This window comes from Sardina pilchardus, chromosome 15, assembly GCF_963854185.1.
Source record: "Sardina pilchardus chromosome 15, fSarPil1.1, whole genome shotgun sequence".
Taxonomy (NCBI): Eukaryota; Metazoa; Chordata; class Actinopteri; order Clupeiformes; family Clupeidae; genus Sardina; species Sardina pilchardus.
Genome location: NC_085008.1, coordinates 7,462,746 through 7,478,317, shown reverse-complemented (window position 1 = coordinate 7,478,317; position 15,572 = coordinate 7,462,746). Strand labels below are relative to the sequence as shown.

At 41.3% G+C, this 15,572-nt stretch overlaps 2 protein-coding genes across 4 annotated transcripts; one reads left to right on the top strand and one right to left on the bottom strand.

Moving 5' to 3' along the window:
* Positions 1-10: 10 nt before the first annotated feature.
* Positions 11-5,990, bottom strand: LOC134102529 (E-selectin-like). Of its 3 annotated transcripts, XM_062556658.1 has the most exons (15): positions 5,906-5,990; positions 5,688-5,760; positions 5,080-5,472; positions 4,619-4,726; positions 4,298-4,489; positions 3,772-3,963; positions 3,180-3,368; positions 2,692-3,054; positions 2,269-2,457; positions 1,919-2,107; positions 1,501-1,692; positions 1,233-1,346; positions 1,061-1,082; positions 850-938; positions 11-588 (listed from the first exon to the last, which is right to left on the bottom strand). In XM_062556658.1, exons 1-14 carry the CDS (start codon positions 5,906-5,908, stop codon positions 881-883), a joined length of 2,277 nt encoding a protein of 758 aa, XP_062412642.1. In that variant the 5' UTR covers positions 5,909-5,990; the 3' UTR covers positions 11-588; positions 850-880. The 3 variants fall into 3 exon arrangements, with proteins under 3 accessions (XP_062412642.1, XP_062412644.1, XP_062412645.1); XM_062556660.1 differs by lacking the exon at positions 1,919-2,107; XM_062556661.1 differs by lacking the exon at positions 2,692-3,054.
* A 3,694-nt stretch (positions 5,991-9,684) lies between these two features.
* Positions 9,685-11,151, top strand: si:dkey-51e6.1. The gene is made up of 3 exons (XM_062555988.1): positions 9,685-9,849; positions 10,436-10,554; positions 10,794-11,151. The coding sequence occupies exons 1-3, from the start codon at positions 9,708-9,710 to the stop codon at positions 10,884-10,886; spliced, it is 354 nt and encodes a 117-aa protein (XP_062411972.1). The 5' UTR covers positions 9,685-9,707; the 3' UTR covers positions 10,887-11,151.
* Positions 11,152-15,572: the final 4,421 nt, after the last annotated feature.

The following is a 15,572-nucleotide window of genomic DNA, read 5'->3' as shown; positions in this document are numbered from 1 at the left end:
AAAACACATGGCACATTATATGAAACACTTTTATTCATCTTATGAAAAATGGCAGTACAAACAGCGAGAAATATACATATCTAATACATACTCATATAAAAACAAACCATGATACAGAATAACATCAGAGCACACAATAATAACCAATAATAATAATAATAATAATAATAATAATAATAATAATAATAATAATAATAATAATGTACACTATTGGAATAAATTAAATAATTTTGCCATGAACAATATGGCCAAATAAATAAATAAATAAAGGAGCTTCCCTAAGGAAGAAGAACAATTCAGCATACCAGTGCTTCTTGGAGTTTGGCAGTATTGAATGTGTACGTGTGTGATTATATGTGTGTGTGTGTGTATGTGTGTTTATCCAGATTCACAACTTTTGGAGGAATAAAAAAAACAAAAACGCCTGTGACCTTTTCACCCATGACATCTGCGTGTTCACTCATCAATCGCTTAAAAGAATTAGCAAATTCACATATTCACTCGTGAGGTCGTTTCGTTCTCTCTGTTGTTCCACAGGTCGTCTCTCCCGTTGTCTCCTCTCGCCAAAAGCCTGCACTCTGCTCAGTCCTGCAATCACAAAAACAAAGTGTCAGCCATCTCTTATTTCTATTCTCCATATTTGTCAGGTGATTTGACACTACTATCATTGGCCGGGTTTCCCAGATTCGTTAAGAAGCTCTTAAGTGCTAAGAACTTCTTAGAAGCGCTCTAAGAACATTCTAAGAACGCTCCTAAGAAGTTCTTAGCACTTAAGAGCTTTTTAACAAATCTGGGAAACCCGGCCATTATCATGAGCACTACTGTCAAGGCTCACAGCGTCTGCCTTACCTGCTGTGTATGCTGTGCCGACTCTCAACTCTCAAATAAGACTATCGACGCTTTTGTAGACCTGAGGGGGCTCGTCTTGGTCAAGGGTGCTGTGGACAGTCAGAGATATAGAAGATATGTAAGTCTTGGTATTGCTGCTAGGACTCAATGGTAAAGACAATAACTCATATTTGTAATTAATTGTAGAAGTAAAGGCTGTCTTTGTACTCACCTGTTGAGATCAAACTTGTTTCCTGCGGGAGAAAGGAGAAGATTATCATCGGAGGTAGTATGAAAAGATTCTAACACACCCTGTTCTATGCACTGAATTGTTATACAGGTACATTATGATGCATATTGACTGAGTGTTTGTAATGATTGAAGCCTTTTTAGCATATATTCACCTTTCCGTTGCATTTTCTTCAGGAGCCAGAAGACCAGAGAGAGAGCAGAAATTGTGGTGGCGCCCCCCGTTGCCATCATGATGGTGGTGGGGTTGATGAGAGGCTCGGGCGGAGCTGTAGAGAGTAGCAATGATGAACACATGAGAAGAAGAAAAAAACAGACTCAGTATACCTCTATGCTCATAACTTCTCTTTTCACACACACACACACACACACACCGCTCAATTGTTCTCTCTCTCTCCCTCACACTCGTTTTGCCGTTCCTACCTTGACACTCGGGCACCTCTCCAGTCCAGTTGCCGTGCCGACTACACATCATCGTCTGGTTGCCATGGAGGAGGTATCCTTGGCGGCAGACAAACGTGCAGCTGGCTGTGTAGGTGTGCTCCTGGCCGTCCATGCCCCCGGTGCAGTTCATGACGCTGTCGCTAGCTGTTTGTATCTGGGGGCATCTCACCGCTGCGATAACGACAGAGGAGGGCACATATAAGACATGGAACAAACAATAGGACAGGTAGGTGTGTGTGAGTGTGTGTGTGTGTGCCTGAAGTACATGCAACATTTTTTTTATTACAAAGAAGAAAGAAGAAAAAAGGAGGGATAGCGAGAGAGAGAGATAGAGAGAGAGAGAGAGAGAGAGAGAGAGAGACAGAGAGAGACTACCTCAGGAGATTTCTATCCTCACCTTCACACACTGGAGGCTGGTCGGTCCACTGTCCAGATGCTGCGCAGCTGACCGCAGACACACCACTCAGGCGGAAGCCGTCCTCACAGGTGAACTTGCATTGGGTTGAGTAGCTGTTGGGGGTTGTGGGGTCTCCATCACAGGAAATATGGCCGTGCTGCAGAGCTGTGATGGCAGGACACTGAACAGCTGGAGAAGTGGAGAGAGAGAGAGAGAGAGAGAGAGAGAGAGAGAGATATATGCAAGAATTCATTAGTCAAGAAAGGAGGAGCTTAAACAGGCTTAAACAGTGTATGCAACCAGCAGCACAACCACAACATAAAGCAGAAGCTAATGTCTTATATTCTCACCTTCACACACTGGAGGCTGGTCAGTCCACTGTCCAGATGCTTTGCAGCTGACCGCAGACACACCACTCAGGCGGAAGCCGTCTTCACAGGTGAACTTGCATTGGGTTGAGTAGCTGTTGGGGGTTGTGGGGTCTCCATCACAGGAAATATGGCCGTGCTGCAGAGCTGTGATGGCAGGACACTGAACAACTGGAGAAGTGGAAAGAGAGAAAGAGAGAGAGAGAGGGAGAGAGAGAGAGAAAGGCAACATTCAATTAGTCAAGAAAGGAGGAGCTTTAACAGGCTTAAACAGTGTATGCAACCAGCAGCACAACCACAACATAAAGCAGAAGCTCCACAGCTATGCAAAGGAGCCACTCACTGACCTGTGATCAGACAGAGTAAAACCAGGGTCAGTGTGGGTATGTATGTGTGCATGCGTACCTCTGCATGTGGGGGTCTGTCCATCCACGATCCACTCAGCACTGTCTGTGCACACTGCTCTGTGCGCCCCCTGCAGGTGGAAGCCTTCATTGCAGCTGACTTCACAAACGGCTCCTGGGAAGTGGCCTGAGCAGTCCACGCTGCCCGCCTCTGGGTCCTTGAGAGGGGGACACTGCACCTCCACACAGGTGGGGGTTGGGGAGCTCCACTGCCCTATCTTATTGCACTGGGCGCTGGGCTCCCCCTGCAGGTTGAAGCTGGAGCTGCAGCTAAAGGAGCAGACGGAGCCCATGTGTCTTGTATCCTCAGCGTCTGTGCAATTGGAGAGTAGCTGAGGGTTTTCTGGCCGTGGGCATGTGATGGCTGAACAATAGATTGAAGGGGAGCAGACAGGGAGAAAAACTTGATCACTCATTGTCACATGAAGAATGGTACAGAAAGAAGAAGTAGAGAAAATGTAGTGCGATTTAATTTTATTATATTCTTACCTTCACACACTGGAGGCTGGTCAGTCCACTGTCCAGATGCTGCGCAGCTGACCGCAGACACACCACTCAGGCGGAAGCCGTCCTCACAGGTGAACTTGCATTGGGTTGAGTAGCTGTTGGGGGTTGTGGGGTCTCCATCACAGGAAATATGGCCGTGCTGCAGAGCTGTGATGGCAGGACACTGAACAACTGGAGAAGTGGAGAGAGAGAGAGAGAGAGAGAGAGAGAGAGAGAGAGAGAGAAATGCAACATTTAATTAGTCAAGAAAGGAGGAACAGTGTATGCAACCAGCAGCACAACCACAACATAACGCAGAAGCCATTCAATAAATGAATGCAAAAGAAATGCAACATTCTATAAAGCTGTTATTACCTTAGAAGTTTCATTTAGGCCACAGTAATACAGCATAAATTTTAATCTGAATAGTCACTGATATACCACGTAATATTATTATGAATCAAGATAATTACTAGAAGTATAAGGGACCCAAAAGATCTGCTGTATTGCATGTGTGAGATTACATTATTTGTGCTACTCTGTAATCCTGCCTGCCTTGTGCTGTGTTTAAAGCAGGCGTTGGATGCCTATCTACCTTCACACTGGGGCTGGGTGCCGTTCCAACGGCCCGAGGCGCCGCATACGAGTGCGGAGGAGAGGGGATCGGTCAGGGTGTGCCCCTCGTCACAGGTGGACTGGCAGAGCGACAGGTAGCTGAAGTCTCCCAGGGGTGAGGAGCAGTTCATGAAGCCCCTATTGGGCTTGGCCAGCTCATCACATCGAACCACTATAGCAGGAGAGAGAGAGAGAGAGAGAGGCCATATGGGTCAGTCAGGATGACCAGATTTTTCATATAAACAACAACGCTAGTGACATGAGTAACTATACTGTATCTATTAAATACACATCTAAATACATTAATAGCTTTGTTATTAAACATATCTATTAAATATATATCTAAATACATTAATAGCTTTGTTATTAAACATATCTATTAAATATGTATCTAAATACATTAATAGCTTTGTTCACTCTTAATTTGCGACACCATTATCTATGATGTGCATGAGGTGAATATGGACAATAGTAAATGATAACAAGAAGGGTGAAGAAAAACACACCCTCGCAGGTCGGGGGCACGTGGGACCAGGCTTTGGAGGCTGTGCATCTGAGGGTCTCGGAGCCAATGAGCTGATAGCCTGGCTGGCAGGAGTAACTGCATTCTGACCCGTAGGAGAAATTCCCGTGGGGGTGGGAACAGCTGAAAGAGCCCTGCTGCGGAGTCGTGACCACCTCCCTCTCGCACTGGACAACTATATAGTGGAGTCGGAACAAGGTGAGGTTAATAAACACTGAATATTTTATAATGGACTAGGCTACTTATGTACAGAAAATAAGTCAGTTTGCTCAAATTGCACAATTATCAGCATATTGAGGCCTACCATGTTCACACTTTTCCCCGTAGAAGCCTTCGAAACACTTGCACGTGTGATTATTGATAGTCTCGACACACTCTCCATTCTCACTGCAAGAATCCTTCTTACAAGAGGCTTGAGAATAACAAACAGATATGAAAGGGACAGAGATCATTTTATGAATTTAATAAACAGCATGGTAATGGGTATCTGGCTGATTATGTCCATTTATTCATTATTCAGGACATTTGATAAGTAATAAGTATGGCATAATCAAAACTAAAACATTCCGCTTCCCACAATAAAATAGTCAACTAGCAATTATCTTTAATTTTGCAAATACATCACAGTGAATTGTCATACCCCTTAAGACATCCTCCTTAGAAAAACATAATACTATAATAGCTAAAACTAGTCATGGCCTATAACATTGTAGATTAAAATCACTGCTGTCTTTATATTAACAAGCAAACCATGGCCTTACTCACCGGTGTAGCACAATGCTGTTTTTGGCTTTTTGCAAGAGATGTCATTCCATTTCCCTGGGTCTTCTTCTCTCTTGATGTAAATCTCCACACAGTCCTCCTCTGTCCCTCTCCCAGCACTATTGGGCTCACCGGTGGCCCAGTTCTCTGCCTCCTTAGTCAGCGTCTTGCTGGTTCCAACCCAGGTCCAGGAGTTATTTATCTTGCGAATGCCGATCCAGTAGTAGCCACTTATCCTGGGTAGTAGATGGTTGAGGTGCTCAATCTCCCCTTTGTTTTGGATTGCCACCATGTCTGTGTAATGAGACTGACACCAGACTCTGGCTTTATTCCAGTCCATCTTCTGGTCAGAGTGGTGGTAGGACCAGCCTGCTACTTCCAGACACCCTGACAAAACTGGGATAAACAATAAAGGAGATATTCACGTGATGCTGCATAATGAAACCTTATTTATTTCATTATCAAATAAAACATGTGCAATGTAAACCTACATTTGTCATTAACTATGACATGAAATACATAAACGTAAAAGCAAAGTGCAGTCTTTGGTAACATACTGTCAGACACATTTATAATTCATAACTAAATGCAAATAAACATTGCCTACGTACTTGAGAAGATGAGCATTGTTAAGATGAGGCGCATGTTCCTCCTTTGGTTGCATGGCGTTACTAAGCAAAATTCCTGTGAAGCACAAAGAGGCATTTCAATGATAATCATACAGCTACTGTATTGGTCAATAAGCAAATTGTCCAATGGAAGAGTTCTGCATCTACTTTACTAGCATATTTGTCAGACTACTAACTTTGCTTTATATCACGGCACTCACCATTTTTGTATCTCTCTCTCAGGCAGACAGATATCAGAAGCTGATAGATATCCCTGTCTGTCTTTGAACGTGGATGATGAGTTTCTAAAGTTTGGACTAACGCTCACTCGCATTTTATCCCAATCCTGAGTGCCAGATTCCCAGATGTGACGTGGACTGTGGAAATTCCCTCCCAGATAATCCCACCTCTCTTGGTTTCAGTATATGAAATTCCTCTCCTCTTCAAAGATCAAGAAGGTTAATAACGGCACCCCTACCCCAACACACACTCACACATACAACAGGAAGTCTAGGCTCACAGTCAGGAAGTTCTCTGGGTTTGTAGTGTTGGGCTCCTGTTTTATCCACGTGAAAACATTCTAAAGCATTTCCACAGAAGGCATCTGGAGTTTTAATCATTCTCTAATATTCTCTGAAATATCAACGATTGCAACATCATGCATTACATAGAGAGACCAGCAAAGGAAAAGGAATTCAAAAAGGAAGATAAGAGAAAGGTGTGTGAAGATGTGAGAGAGGAGAGGAAGAACTATGGGGGGGTGATAAGGATATAGATAGATAGATAGATAGATAGATAGATAGCATAGTAGTTGAGAAGTAACAGAAAGCCTATGCTTAAGGATAGTTCGGCGGAGTAATTTCACCCAAGGGTCCTTTGAACCATGACCTCAATCCTAACCCTTAGTTCCATTAGCGTCTGCACTGAGCCATTTGGCTGATACTGTAGCACTAACTCGACCAATATTCGAGTCGACCAAGGCTTCTGGAGGGAAAGAGGGGTTTGGCTCCGACCCATCCCTTTAAGTAATGTCAAGAGAGAGAGACAACAAAGACATTTGTTTTAAATGCTGAGATTTGAAACTTGAACTTTTGAAGTTCCACTTTATTTCAATAGCTATTTTAACTGCCAGGACCTTCCCTGTGAATGTTTTAGAGATGGGCTGTTAGGGTGAAAAAGTGAACTGGTATTATTTTGATTGGCTTTAATCATCCCCCTTCTTGGCATTCTATTTTAAGATATTCAACTGGTGAAATGGCAGGCGGGCGCTAGTGCGTTTCCTTTTTGTCTTAGTGGCAAGGGGACCTTTTTTCCTATGGGTTCTGGAGGGAAGGAAATGGCTCATCAGAGTTGGGCTGAAAGACTGTGCAGGCGCCTGGAGTGTGGTGTCAACACATAAACACGGAGACAACCTGTCTCCATTGTTCCTATTCAGATGTGCTGTTGTGTGCATGAGAAAGCCTTGTTTTATCACTTCTGCAAGGGCCAACAGATCACACCATTGGCAGAAAAGCCAGATTTCAGCTACCATAACTTTTTTTTTTTTTTTTTTTTTTTTTTAATTTTTTTTTGGGGCTTTTTATGCCTTTAATTGGACAGGACAGTAGAGAGTATGACAGGAAACAAGCAGGAGAGAGAGTAGGGGTGGGCTCCGGAAAGGACCACGGGGCGGGAATCGAACCCGGGTCGCCGGCTACCATAACTTTTAATGTTCATATTTCAACATGACCTACTCAAATGAGGAGTCCAATCATTTCCAATCTGTTCAAATCAAACCAAATTGAATCCAATAATTTCCATTCCTTTCCATATCTGCAGCAGTTGCTATGTATAACAGACTGCTGTCAAGGAAAATGGATTTTGAACGTCTTTCATATCATTTTGTGAGTAGTTCAGGGTTAAGCAAGAGCCCTCCGCTTACTCCGCTCGGGACTTATATTCTGATAATGACCGGCGGACAATCTCTTCTCTCCCTTATTTGACTCATAGGAAATCCAGACCGATTGCATTATCTAACTTGTGAATGGGTTACTAAGGCTATCTCACTAAAGGAAAGTGCAAGTGCATTGCAGGTGCTCTGCTGTGACACAAACATAGATTCTACACACTCCAGCCTACACCATTTATTTGCCTATAATTAATTCAAATTATTATTATTATTATTATTATTAATATTAATAATATTGTCAGTAGGCCTAGTAGTAGTAGGCTAAAGTAGCAGGCCTAGTAGTACTGTAGGTCTAGTGGTAGTGGTAGTAGTGGGCCTAGTAGTAGTAGTAGTAGTAGTAGTAGTAGTGATAGTAGCAGCCTATTCACATTGCTGTGGTTTAAAATCCACACATTTGAGTATCCATCTAATGTGTGCTTATTGGTTTGTAGGCCTATGTAATGTGTAGCCGATCAAAGAATTATGCTGGCAATCAGTCACAAGTTCTGCAGTCAGGCATAGTATTAATGGATTTTGTAGCATACCCTGGTTTTCTGTGTAGTAAACAACACACACACAAAAAAACATCTACAGTACAGCAATACAGGTGTCATAATATGATTTAATGTGCATGTTTGACTCTTAGTTCTCTTGCAGTCAGTGGCTTTTTGTCGCTGTCTTTCTGTCATACCTGTCAGTAGGGTGAAATAAGGCTAAACTCAGTGACAAAGAAAAAAAACTATTTCCTTGAGTGAACACCTCTGGTTTTGCACTGTCAGCATCTCCATTGTTTTCAGAGAAGAGAAGGCCGTTGTCCTTAACCCCACAATTGGCCGTGCTGTTGTTTACTCCAGAGACAAAGCTGCCTGCGTGACCTCTGTTCTTTGATACGGCAACATATACCCGCTCTTTAGTAAGTGAGCTTCATCATGAAACATTGTTCTTGCAGCCTTGTCATATTGACACAATAAATGGCAAAAGGACACATTTGATATCAAATATAAATGTGCGGCTCCAAGCAGTTGGTTGGTAAGATGATATCAGAGGGTCTGAATCCCCATATCAAATTAGTGATATTGGACATTCTGTTGGATGAAAGCATAACAACATCCATAAACCCGGTGCAAGAATGCTTTGCTTTACACTTACTTACATGGGGAAATTAGTGTTTGGGTTTCTATACTAGTGTATGTCACTAACAATGGCCTAAGAATGCAGCAGTTCTGGGAAAGCAGCATGGTGCGAGAAAACCGGCCTTCCGTTTATGGGAAAGTCCACAGGTCTCAGCGTTGGTCAGGAAGAGAGTGAAAGTGAGTGAGAGACAGGGAGACAGGCAGCGTAAGGGTGGGGACTAGACTGAGAGACTGGCATAAAGCCAAGGGTAATTGTCTGATGGGGGAAAAAAATGCATGATTCACTCTAATGCCATTTCAGATGATTGTGATTAGGCCTATGACTTGTCTTCTTTGTAATTGTTTCGCAGACTATACGCTTGGTTTTAAAGTAGCCTATGTATGGCAAAAATAGGCTATAGGCTACACAAATAAAAAGTTAGTCTAGGTTAGTCTAGGTAGTTAACTAGTCTTAGGTCTGACATGGGTTAGCCTTCTTGCATGCTAGAGCCTTTTGTTATAACTATTAGGCGGCCTAATAGCCTAACTGTGGTCAACATTCAGCACCAGTATGTACTTGAACTTTCCGTCGGGATCTATTTCGACGTCGGGGACTTTGTTCAGTCTAGTATTAGGTCTGACATGGCCATGGGTTAGCCTTCTTGCATGCTAGAGCCTTTTGTTATAACTATTACTACATTCTGCATGCAAAGCTCTAAGTTACAGGGAAGTAATAGCCTAAAAGTAACATTTCTTTTCAACAGCACTTTTTGATCAAGGTCTTAATAGTTTGAGGAAGAAGTAAGCTACCGTACATTAATTCCAATATTGCTTTAAAAAAAACTACTAAATAATCATACTGTGAATAGGACACTACTTTACCCAAGTGACCCGATAAGGTAAACCAGGCTACCAAGAGAGACTAAATGCGCTTGCGCATGGGTGGCAGGCTGCCAGACAAGTTCAGGCTCACACAGAGTAAGAATGGCAGACGTCCTGAACAAAGTCCCCGACGTCGAAATAGATCCCGACGGAAAGTTCAAGTACATACTGGTGAGGTTAAAAGTGAAAGATGGAGAGGCTCACAAAGACATTGTTAGAGGCACGAAAAGTGCAGAATTCCACAGTAAGTTTGCACGTAAAACGCTGAGATATGCGAGCTTTCAATGTTGGTGTAGTTGAATGAGCTGCGGCGTAGCCTGCTTTAAAGGTAGTCCTAACTGGAAATAATTTTAGTCGGCATAAGTAGACTAATGCTGCGTTCCAGAGAAATGGGACGTAGCGCGTTCCAGGTTATTGAAGTGGAATGTAAAAAGAAAACATGGACGCTTCTAACCAAAGATCCTCCGCTTTAACCCTCTCTGTTCTAACTAAAACATATTCACCAACTGTTTTGGAGCCGTAAAAGCGCTAGCTAACTGGATATACTTTTAGCCATATATTTTCATTTTAACAGAGAACAACGACACTTCATGTCATAATATGAAAAACAAATTGTGTTAAAATTGCAGTGTCTAAAACAAACAACCCTACACACAGAGAAATACAATTTATAAAGGATCTTTGATATTAGTAGTCCTAAACCCATGTTTGCATATTATAGGCCTATTACACTGTCATTTGAAGTTAAGCTCTTTTTTTTTTACCTCTGCTAGGCAAATGCATTAATCCTCCTGAAGATAGGCCTAATGTTATGTGCTCTGAATTTGTAGACCACATCTTTGAGAAGGTGAATCCAGCTATGCAAGCTCTTGGGCTGGAATGTGTATGTCTTGGAGGAGGCAAGATTGAACATCAAGAGAAGAAGCTGCGAGTGTTTGGAGAATCAACTGTAAGCATTGTTTGTAACATTAAAGTTACTCTATTGACACAACAACAACAACAACAACAACAACAACAACAACAAAACACTAGCAGTGTCTGCATTGCAGTATTCTGCAGGCCTACTGAGTAAAACACAACTAGTTATTGCTTTGTTGTTTAATTCAGTTAATTTAATTGAAATGCATTTTGCTTTTTTACATTTGATTTTTTTCTTAATTAAATTTATATTTCCTTTACTATTTGCAGGGCTATGGAAAGGCTGATCATGCCGTGACAGTGGAGAAGCTGAAACCAGTATTCAAAGATTATGAAATAACCTGGTCTGATGATAAGAAATAAGACTGATCTACGTAGGCTACCTCATGCTTCTCTTTGGGGATTGGTGTTGTTCCTGAGAGCCCATTGGTCAATTATATATATAATTAACACAACATTTAACTATATCTTTATAAAGATATAGTTAAATGGTGTGTTAATTAATTAATCATTGTCTCATTTCTCATTGTCCTTTGAGCTCTAATGGAAATAAAAAAGGATAATATTAGGATAATAAAAAGGATAATATTTTGCACAAAACAATGGCCATCAGAGCAGTTTTTGACATGACCTCAGGGATGACAAACACTAGTGATGCAGGGCAGCAGTCCTCTTTGTTTAGATAGTCCAGAGGCTTCTGCAGGATGTCTGGGAAAGCACACCTCTTTCCTCTAATTTTAGACAAAATAACAGAAACTGGCTTACTTACGTTCTTAATCTTACTTTCACTAAGATGATTGGGCCAACACAAAAGCAAAATATATGGACAGTGATGATTGCTTTGTGAAAGAACAATATACTTGGAGTCTCTAACTTATCTTTCACACACAACAGCGCCGAGTCCGACATTTAAAACGTTCTCCTGCTTGCTAGATTTTGTTCACTGTTGATTCGCTGTTTCTCCTTGTCCTTGGAGTTTCCAAGTTAACATGTACTGTTTTAAGGCTGCTTTAAGTCTATCATTGTCCTATACTTTTTGCAGAGCTATGTAACATTTATTTCCCTCTTCTCTGGGTCAGGTCATACTTGAAAAAAGCGACTCTAATTGGAGCTGCCAAGTGTCATGCTTTGAGCGTAACAGTAAAAAAAAAAAAAAAAAATCTTAAATGTGCCAGCCCTGCTCTCACATCAAATTTCTTTGTAATTGGATAAAATGTCAAATACAGTTTTCAGCTCATTTTCAGCTCTGAACAAAATCCGTTCAGGAATTAGGCCATTTGAGCCAAAGTGGAAGTGAGAAATGTTTTTCTGGTTTTGGAACCCATAATTTCACATGTTCATAAAGTTGTGACCAACTATACAGTATATATATATATATATTTAGCGTTCAGGCACGCATATGGTGAGGTAGCCTGTGCCACCCGGAGCCACCCCTCTGGCTACGCCCCTGGTTGGAAGCGCTCATTTAAAGGGTTCATCCTTGGCCCATACATTTTTCCACTAAAGTATACGTAATCCTACACAGCAACAAACTGCACTGCACACAGTCTCCTTGGTGGAGGTAATAAACTACTCAAACTGAACACTAGCTGTGCATGAGTCAGACTTCACAGTTTATGCAGCCAACTTTCAAACAAACATAGATATTTATTTTCTATTCACATCATTTTTTCAGCAGCTATGTTTTCATTAATGGGATGGAAACATCCACACCTAATGGAAAACAGTGGAAATCCATTCCCTTTGGGGTTCCTGTTCCATTGTTTTCTCTTCTCATGTCAACTTTCATGTTAACAAGACCTTTTTCAGTCATTTTTTTTTATCAGTATTTTTAAACATTTGCATCTGAGAGGCAAAGGAAGCGATAGCTCTTTCAGTAAATGTGACACTGATTTGATTACAAGGCTTGGTCTTGTGTAAACATACTGTAGATCCTTCCTTCCTTCCACAGATCTTTTGTCCGTCCAAACAATCCCAGTATGGCCCTGTATCATAAGGTCTTTTGAAAGAGCATAGAGCTTTCACTTGAGTGGAGGGAGGTCGTCAGCAGACAGGACATTTCGGTCACGATCACTCCCGACCCCCTTCAGTTGTAGGTGATACCAAAGATCCTTAATTATTGACAAGATAGAGCAACGTAATGCATCTCAATGTTGCAGTGTTCAGTGTTGAAAGGTACATTGAAGTGCTACTCTGCAGTACTATTTGGAGGTACAGTATTGTTCTTTACTTGAGTATTTCCATTTCTGTTCTGCTCTATACTTGCACACTACATTTCAAAGAAAAATATTAACCCATACTTTTGACATCAGTACAAATTTGATTGACAGGATTAGTTTCTTGTCACTTTAACATGTTGAACAGATCCACTATCTTACCTAGACTCAATGATTAAAGTGATTATTCCAAAAACTGAAAACAGATTTATTTTACCTTGAGACAGAAGCCAATGACTCGATAGCCGCAGGGGCAGTTTGTCATGCCACCCCATGTGCCCCAGCATCCTCCGTTGGTGACTCTGATGATGCTCCCCTCTGCACGGAAGGTCAGTGGAAGAATGACCAAAAGAGCAAAGATCAGAGACATCCCTCCTGAATTTGCAAAAGATGAACCTGGAAAACAGATAGAAGGTTTGGACTGCCATTTACCTGTAGAGAATAATTCTTTCTTCTGTGATGTTCTGGTTGCTGTGGTAAAAGTGGAGTGCTGCAGTGGACCTTTATATCCATTTTAATGGTAATATTGAAGCTAAGTATTTCACCAGAAAAATGTTTGGTTGAGTGAAAACTGCAAATACTGGAACCCTCATCATGCTGATGTGGTCAACCACTAAAGACATAATACTGATATACATCTGAGTACATTTTCTTGTGCATTTCCTACATTTGTAAGCATTGCATTTTTCAGCCAACTATCAGAATCAATCAGCAAACTATCAGCCAACTATCAGAATCAATGAACAAAGAGTCTTCACCAAACCTGAGGCCTGGCTTCTTGCCATTGAGGATAGGACTGTGACATGGGAATGAGTCAAGAAATGCCCATGAATATGAATACGGTATTATGGTATACCATCAGCAGCACACACCGCACAATTGTAACAAAACAAACAAAAATATAAAAACGTAGCAGAGCAGAGCCAGAGTTATTTTAAATACAACACAAAGTAGGTTGGTTCCAGGCATAATCTCAGTTCAGTTCAGTTCAGTTTTTATTTAAAAATTAATTATATTACTTTATGGCAATGAAATGAGTTGGTTTACATTTGTTGTTTAATATCAAAATGTCATGCATTTTGTCTTAAATGGACCAGGGCCTGGACAAGCCAAACCAATCAACACTTTCTCCTGCTCCTCAGAATGCATTGCACATACATGTAACTCAGAGCAGTAGCATGGAAGAGAATGACCGTCATGGAATAACCAAAGCAGCCTTGACCCACACGCAGCCAGCCGGATGTTACGGATATGGCTTGATGGAGTACCGTTTTCCTCTGGCAAACCCAACGGGCTTTGGAGAATAATAGAGTAGCACCAGAAGCGACAGAAGTTGGAGATGTGAATGTTACGGATGCGCCTTAATGGAGTACCGCTTTCCTGTGGCAAAGCCCATGGGCTTTGGAGAATAATAGAGCAGCATCAGTAGCAGCAGAAGTTGGAGATGTTGCTTCAATTTGAGGATGTCCATATATGGTTCTAGAATAGATAATGTTTGCACACTTCTCATTCTGTCTCATATGAAAGGAAATCTTTATCCCAATCACTTCTTCATCCCACTTTGTTTTTTGCAAGGACCAGGGGTGTAGTGGAGGCTACTGTAAATGCAATTTAACACAGTTTATCCACCTCTGAAGTTTCAGAAATAGTTTATCCACCTCTTATTAGAGTTTCTCTCTAAAGAGTTTATTCACCAATTGCAACTTTTAACATTAAGAAAACACACTGTATCCACATTCACAAAATATATACACTCACCAACACTAGGAATTATTTATACCATTGACATTGTTATAAACATTGGATAACAACCTTCACCATCATATCAACATATTCTGAATTACTTTTTTTAAAAAATTGATTCCGCATGGCACAATCTTCCTTTCCGTGATCACCAAATTCATAGTTTGTTTACCCACCTCTTGTTTTACCACCACAGCCCTGGCAAGGAAAATAATAATTTCTCAAGTTACGGCTCTTACAGTTCTTACAGTTAATGACAGAAAATTTGTAATAATGAGCCTTCACGGGGATGGCAACGTCAAAGTTTTGATAGACCTACAGTAAATCAGACCTTTCACTGGTAGTACAGTATGAAACGGTGCTGTATTGCTGTATAGCCTATTACCTCTGTTGGCTATGGCTATGGTAAGAACGGCCAATATACACAAATCTTTCTATTCACGTGACTAACACCCAATGCACTTTCATTTCACCCAGTGGCTAAAATAAAAACCCAATAAAACAAATAATGAAGATGACTATGAATAGTTCTTCCAATATGGCATCTGACATCTGTCAAATCTATCAGTATCTCATCTTCCATCTGAACATTTCCCCATCCAGCACTTTTCATTCAAGTGAGAGGCTCCATTTAACCAGGTGTGGTCTTGGCCTTCTCATAACTGCTTTGATTTTAGCAGGAAGCGTGGCCCCATTATGTGTCTGGAAACTATTCTGTTGCTCAAGCACCTTCAAGCTCGCCTCTGCCAGGAAAACTCCTGGCAGAGGCGATTCCTGGCTGATTCCCAGATTATCTCTGCTGAACTTACTAATTATAGGCGTGATTTCTGAGGTAGTGGCCTATGACGGTAACTCATTTAGAAAACCTAGTTGATCCTGGACAATGTCTCACACCACTCAGATGATATTCAACTGGGGAAAAGGAATGAGGATGGGACAGATGTCTGAAAACTGTAATGAATCTTTCTTATTTTTTGAAATGCATGGGCCAAACATTATTCTTATTGCTGTGCATTATTCCCTTGGCCGAATAGGCCACATATAAATACGCTAAATAGAAATGCATAAAAGCAAATATAAATACAAACAT

What these genes read in the sequence shown, in the direction of transcription:
- LOC134102529 (XM_062556658.1), bottom strand. An exon ending in AACAATGCTCATCTTCTCAA is followed by an intron (nt 5,473 to 5,687) that starts GTACGTAGGCAA and finishes TGTTTATCCCAG; the next exon opens with TTTTGTCAGGGTGTCTGGAA. An exon ending in GAAGAAAATGCAACGGAAAG is followed by an intron (nt 1,083 to 1,232) that starts GTGAATATATGC and finishes TTTCTCCCGCAG; the next exon opens with GAAACAAGTTTGATCTCAAC.
- si:dkey-51e6.1 (XM_062555988.1), top strand. Translation starts at nt 9,708, where the DNA reads ATGGCAGACGTCCTGAACAAAGTCCCCGACGTCGAAATAGATCCCGAC. An exon ending in GAAAAGTGCAGAATTCCACA is followed by an intron (nt 9,850 to 10,435) that starts GTAAGTTTGCAC and finishes CTGAATTTGTAG; the next exon opens with ACCACATCTTTGAGAAGGTG. An exon ending in GAGTGTTTGGAGAATCAACT is followed by an intron (nt 10,555 to 10,793) that starts GTAAGCATTGTT and finishes TACTATTTGCAG; the next exon opens with GGCTATGGAAAGGCTGATCA.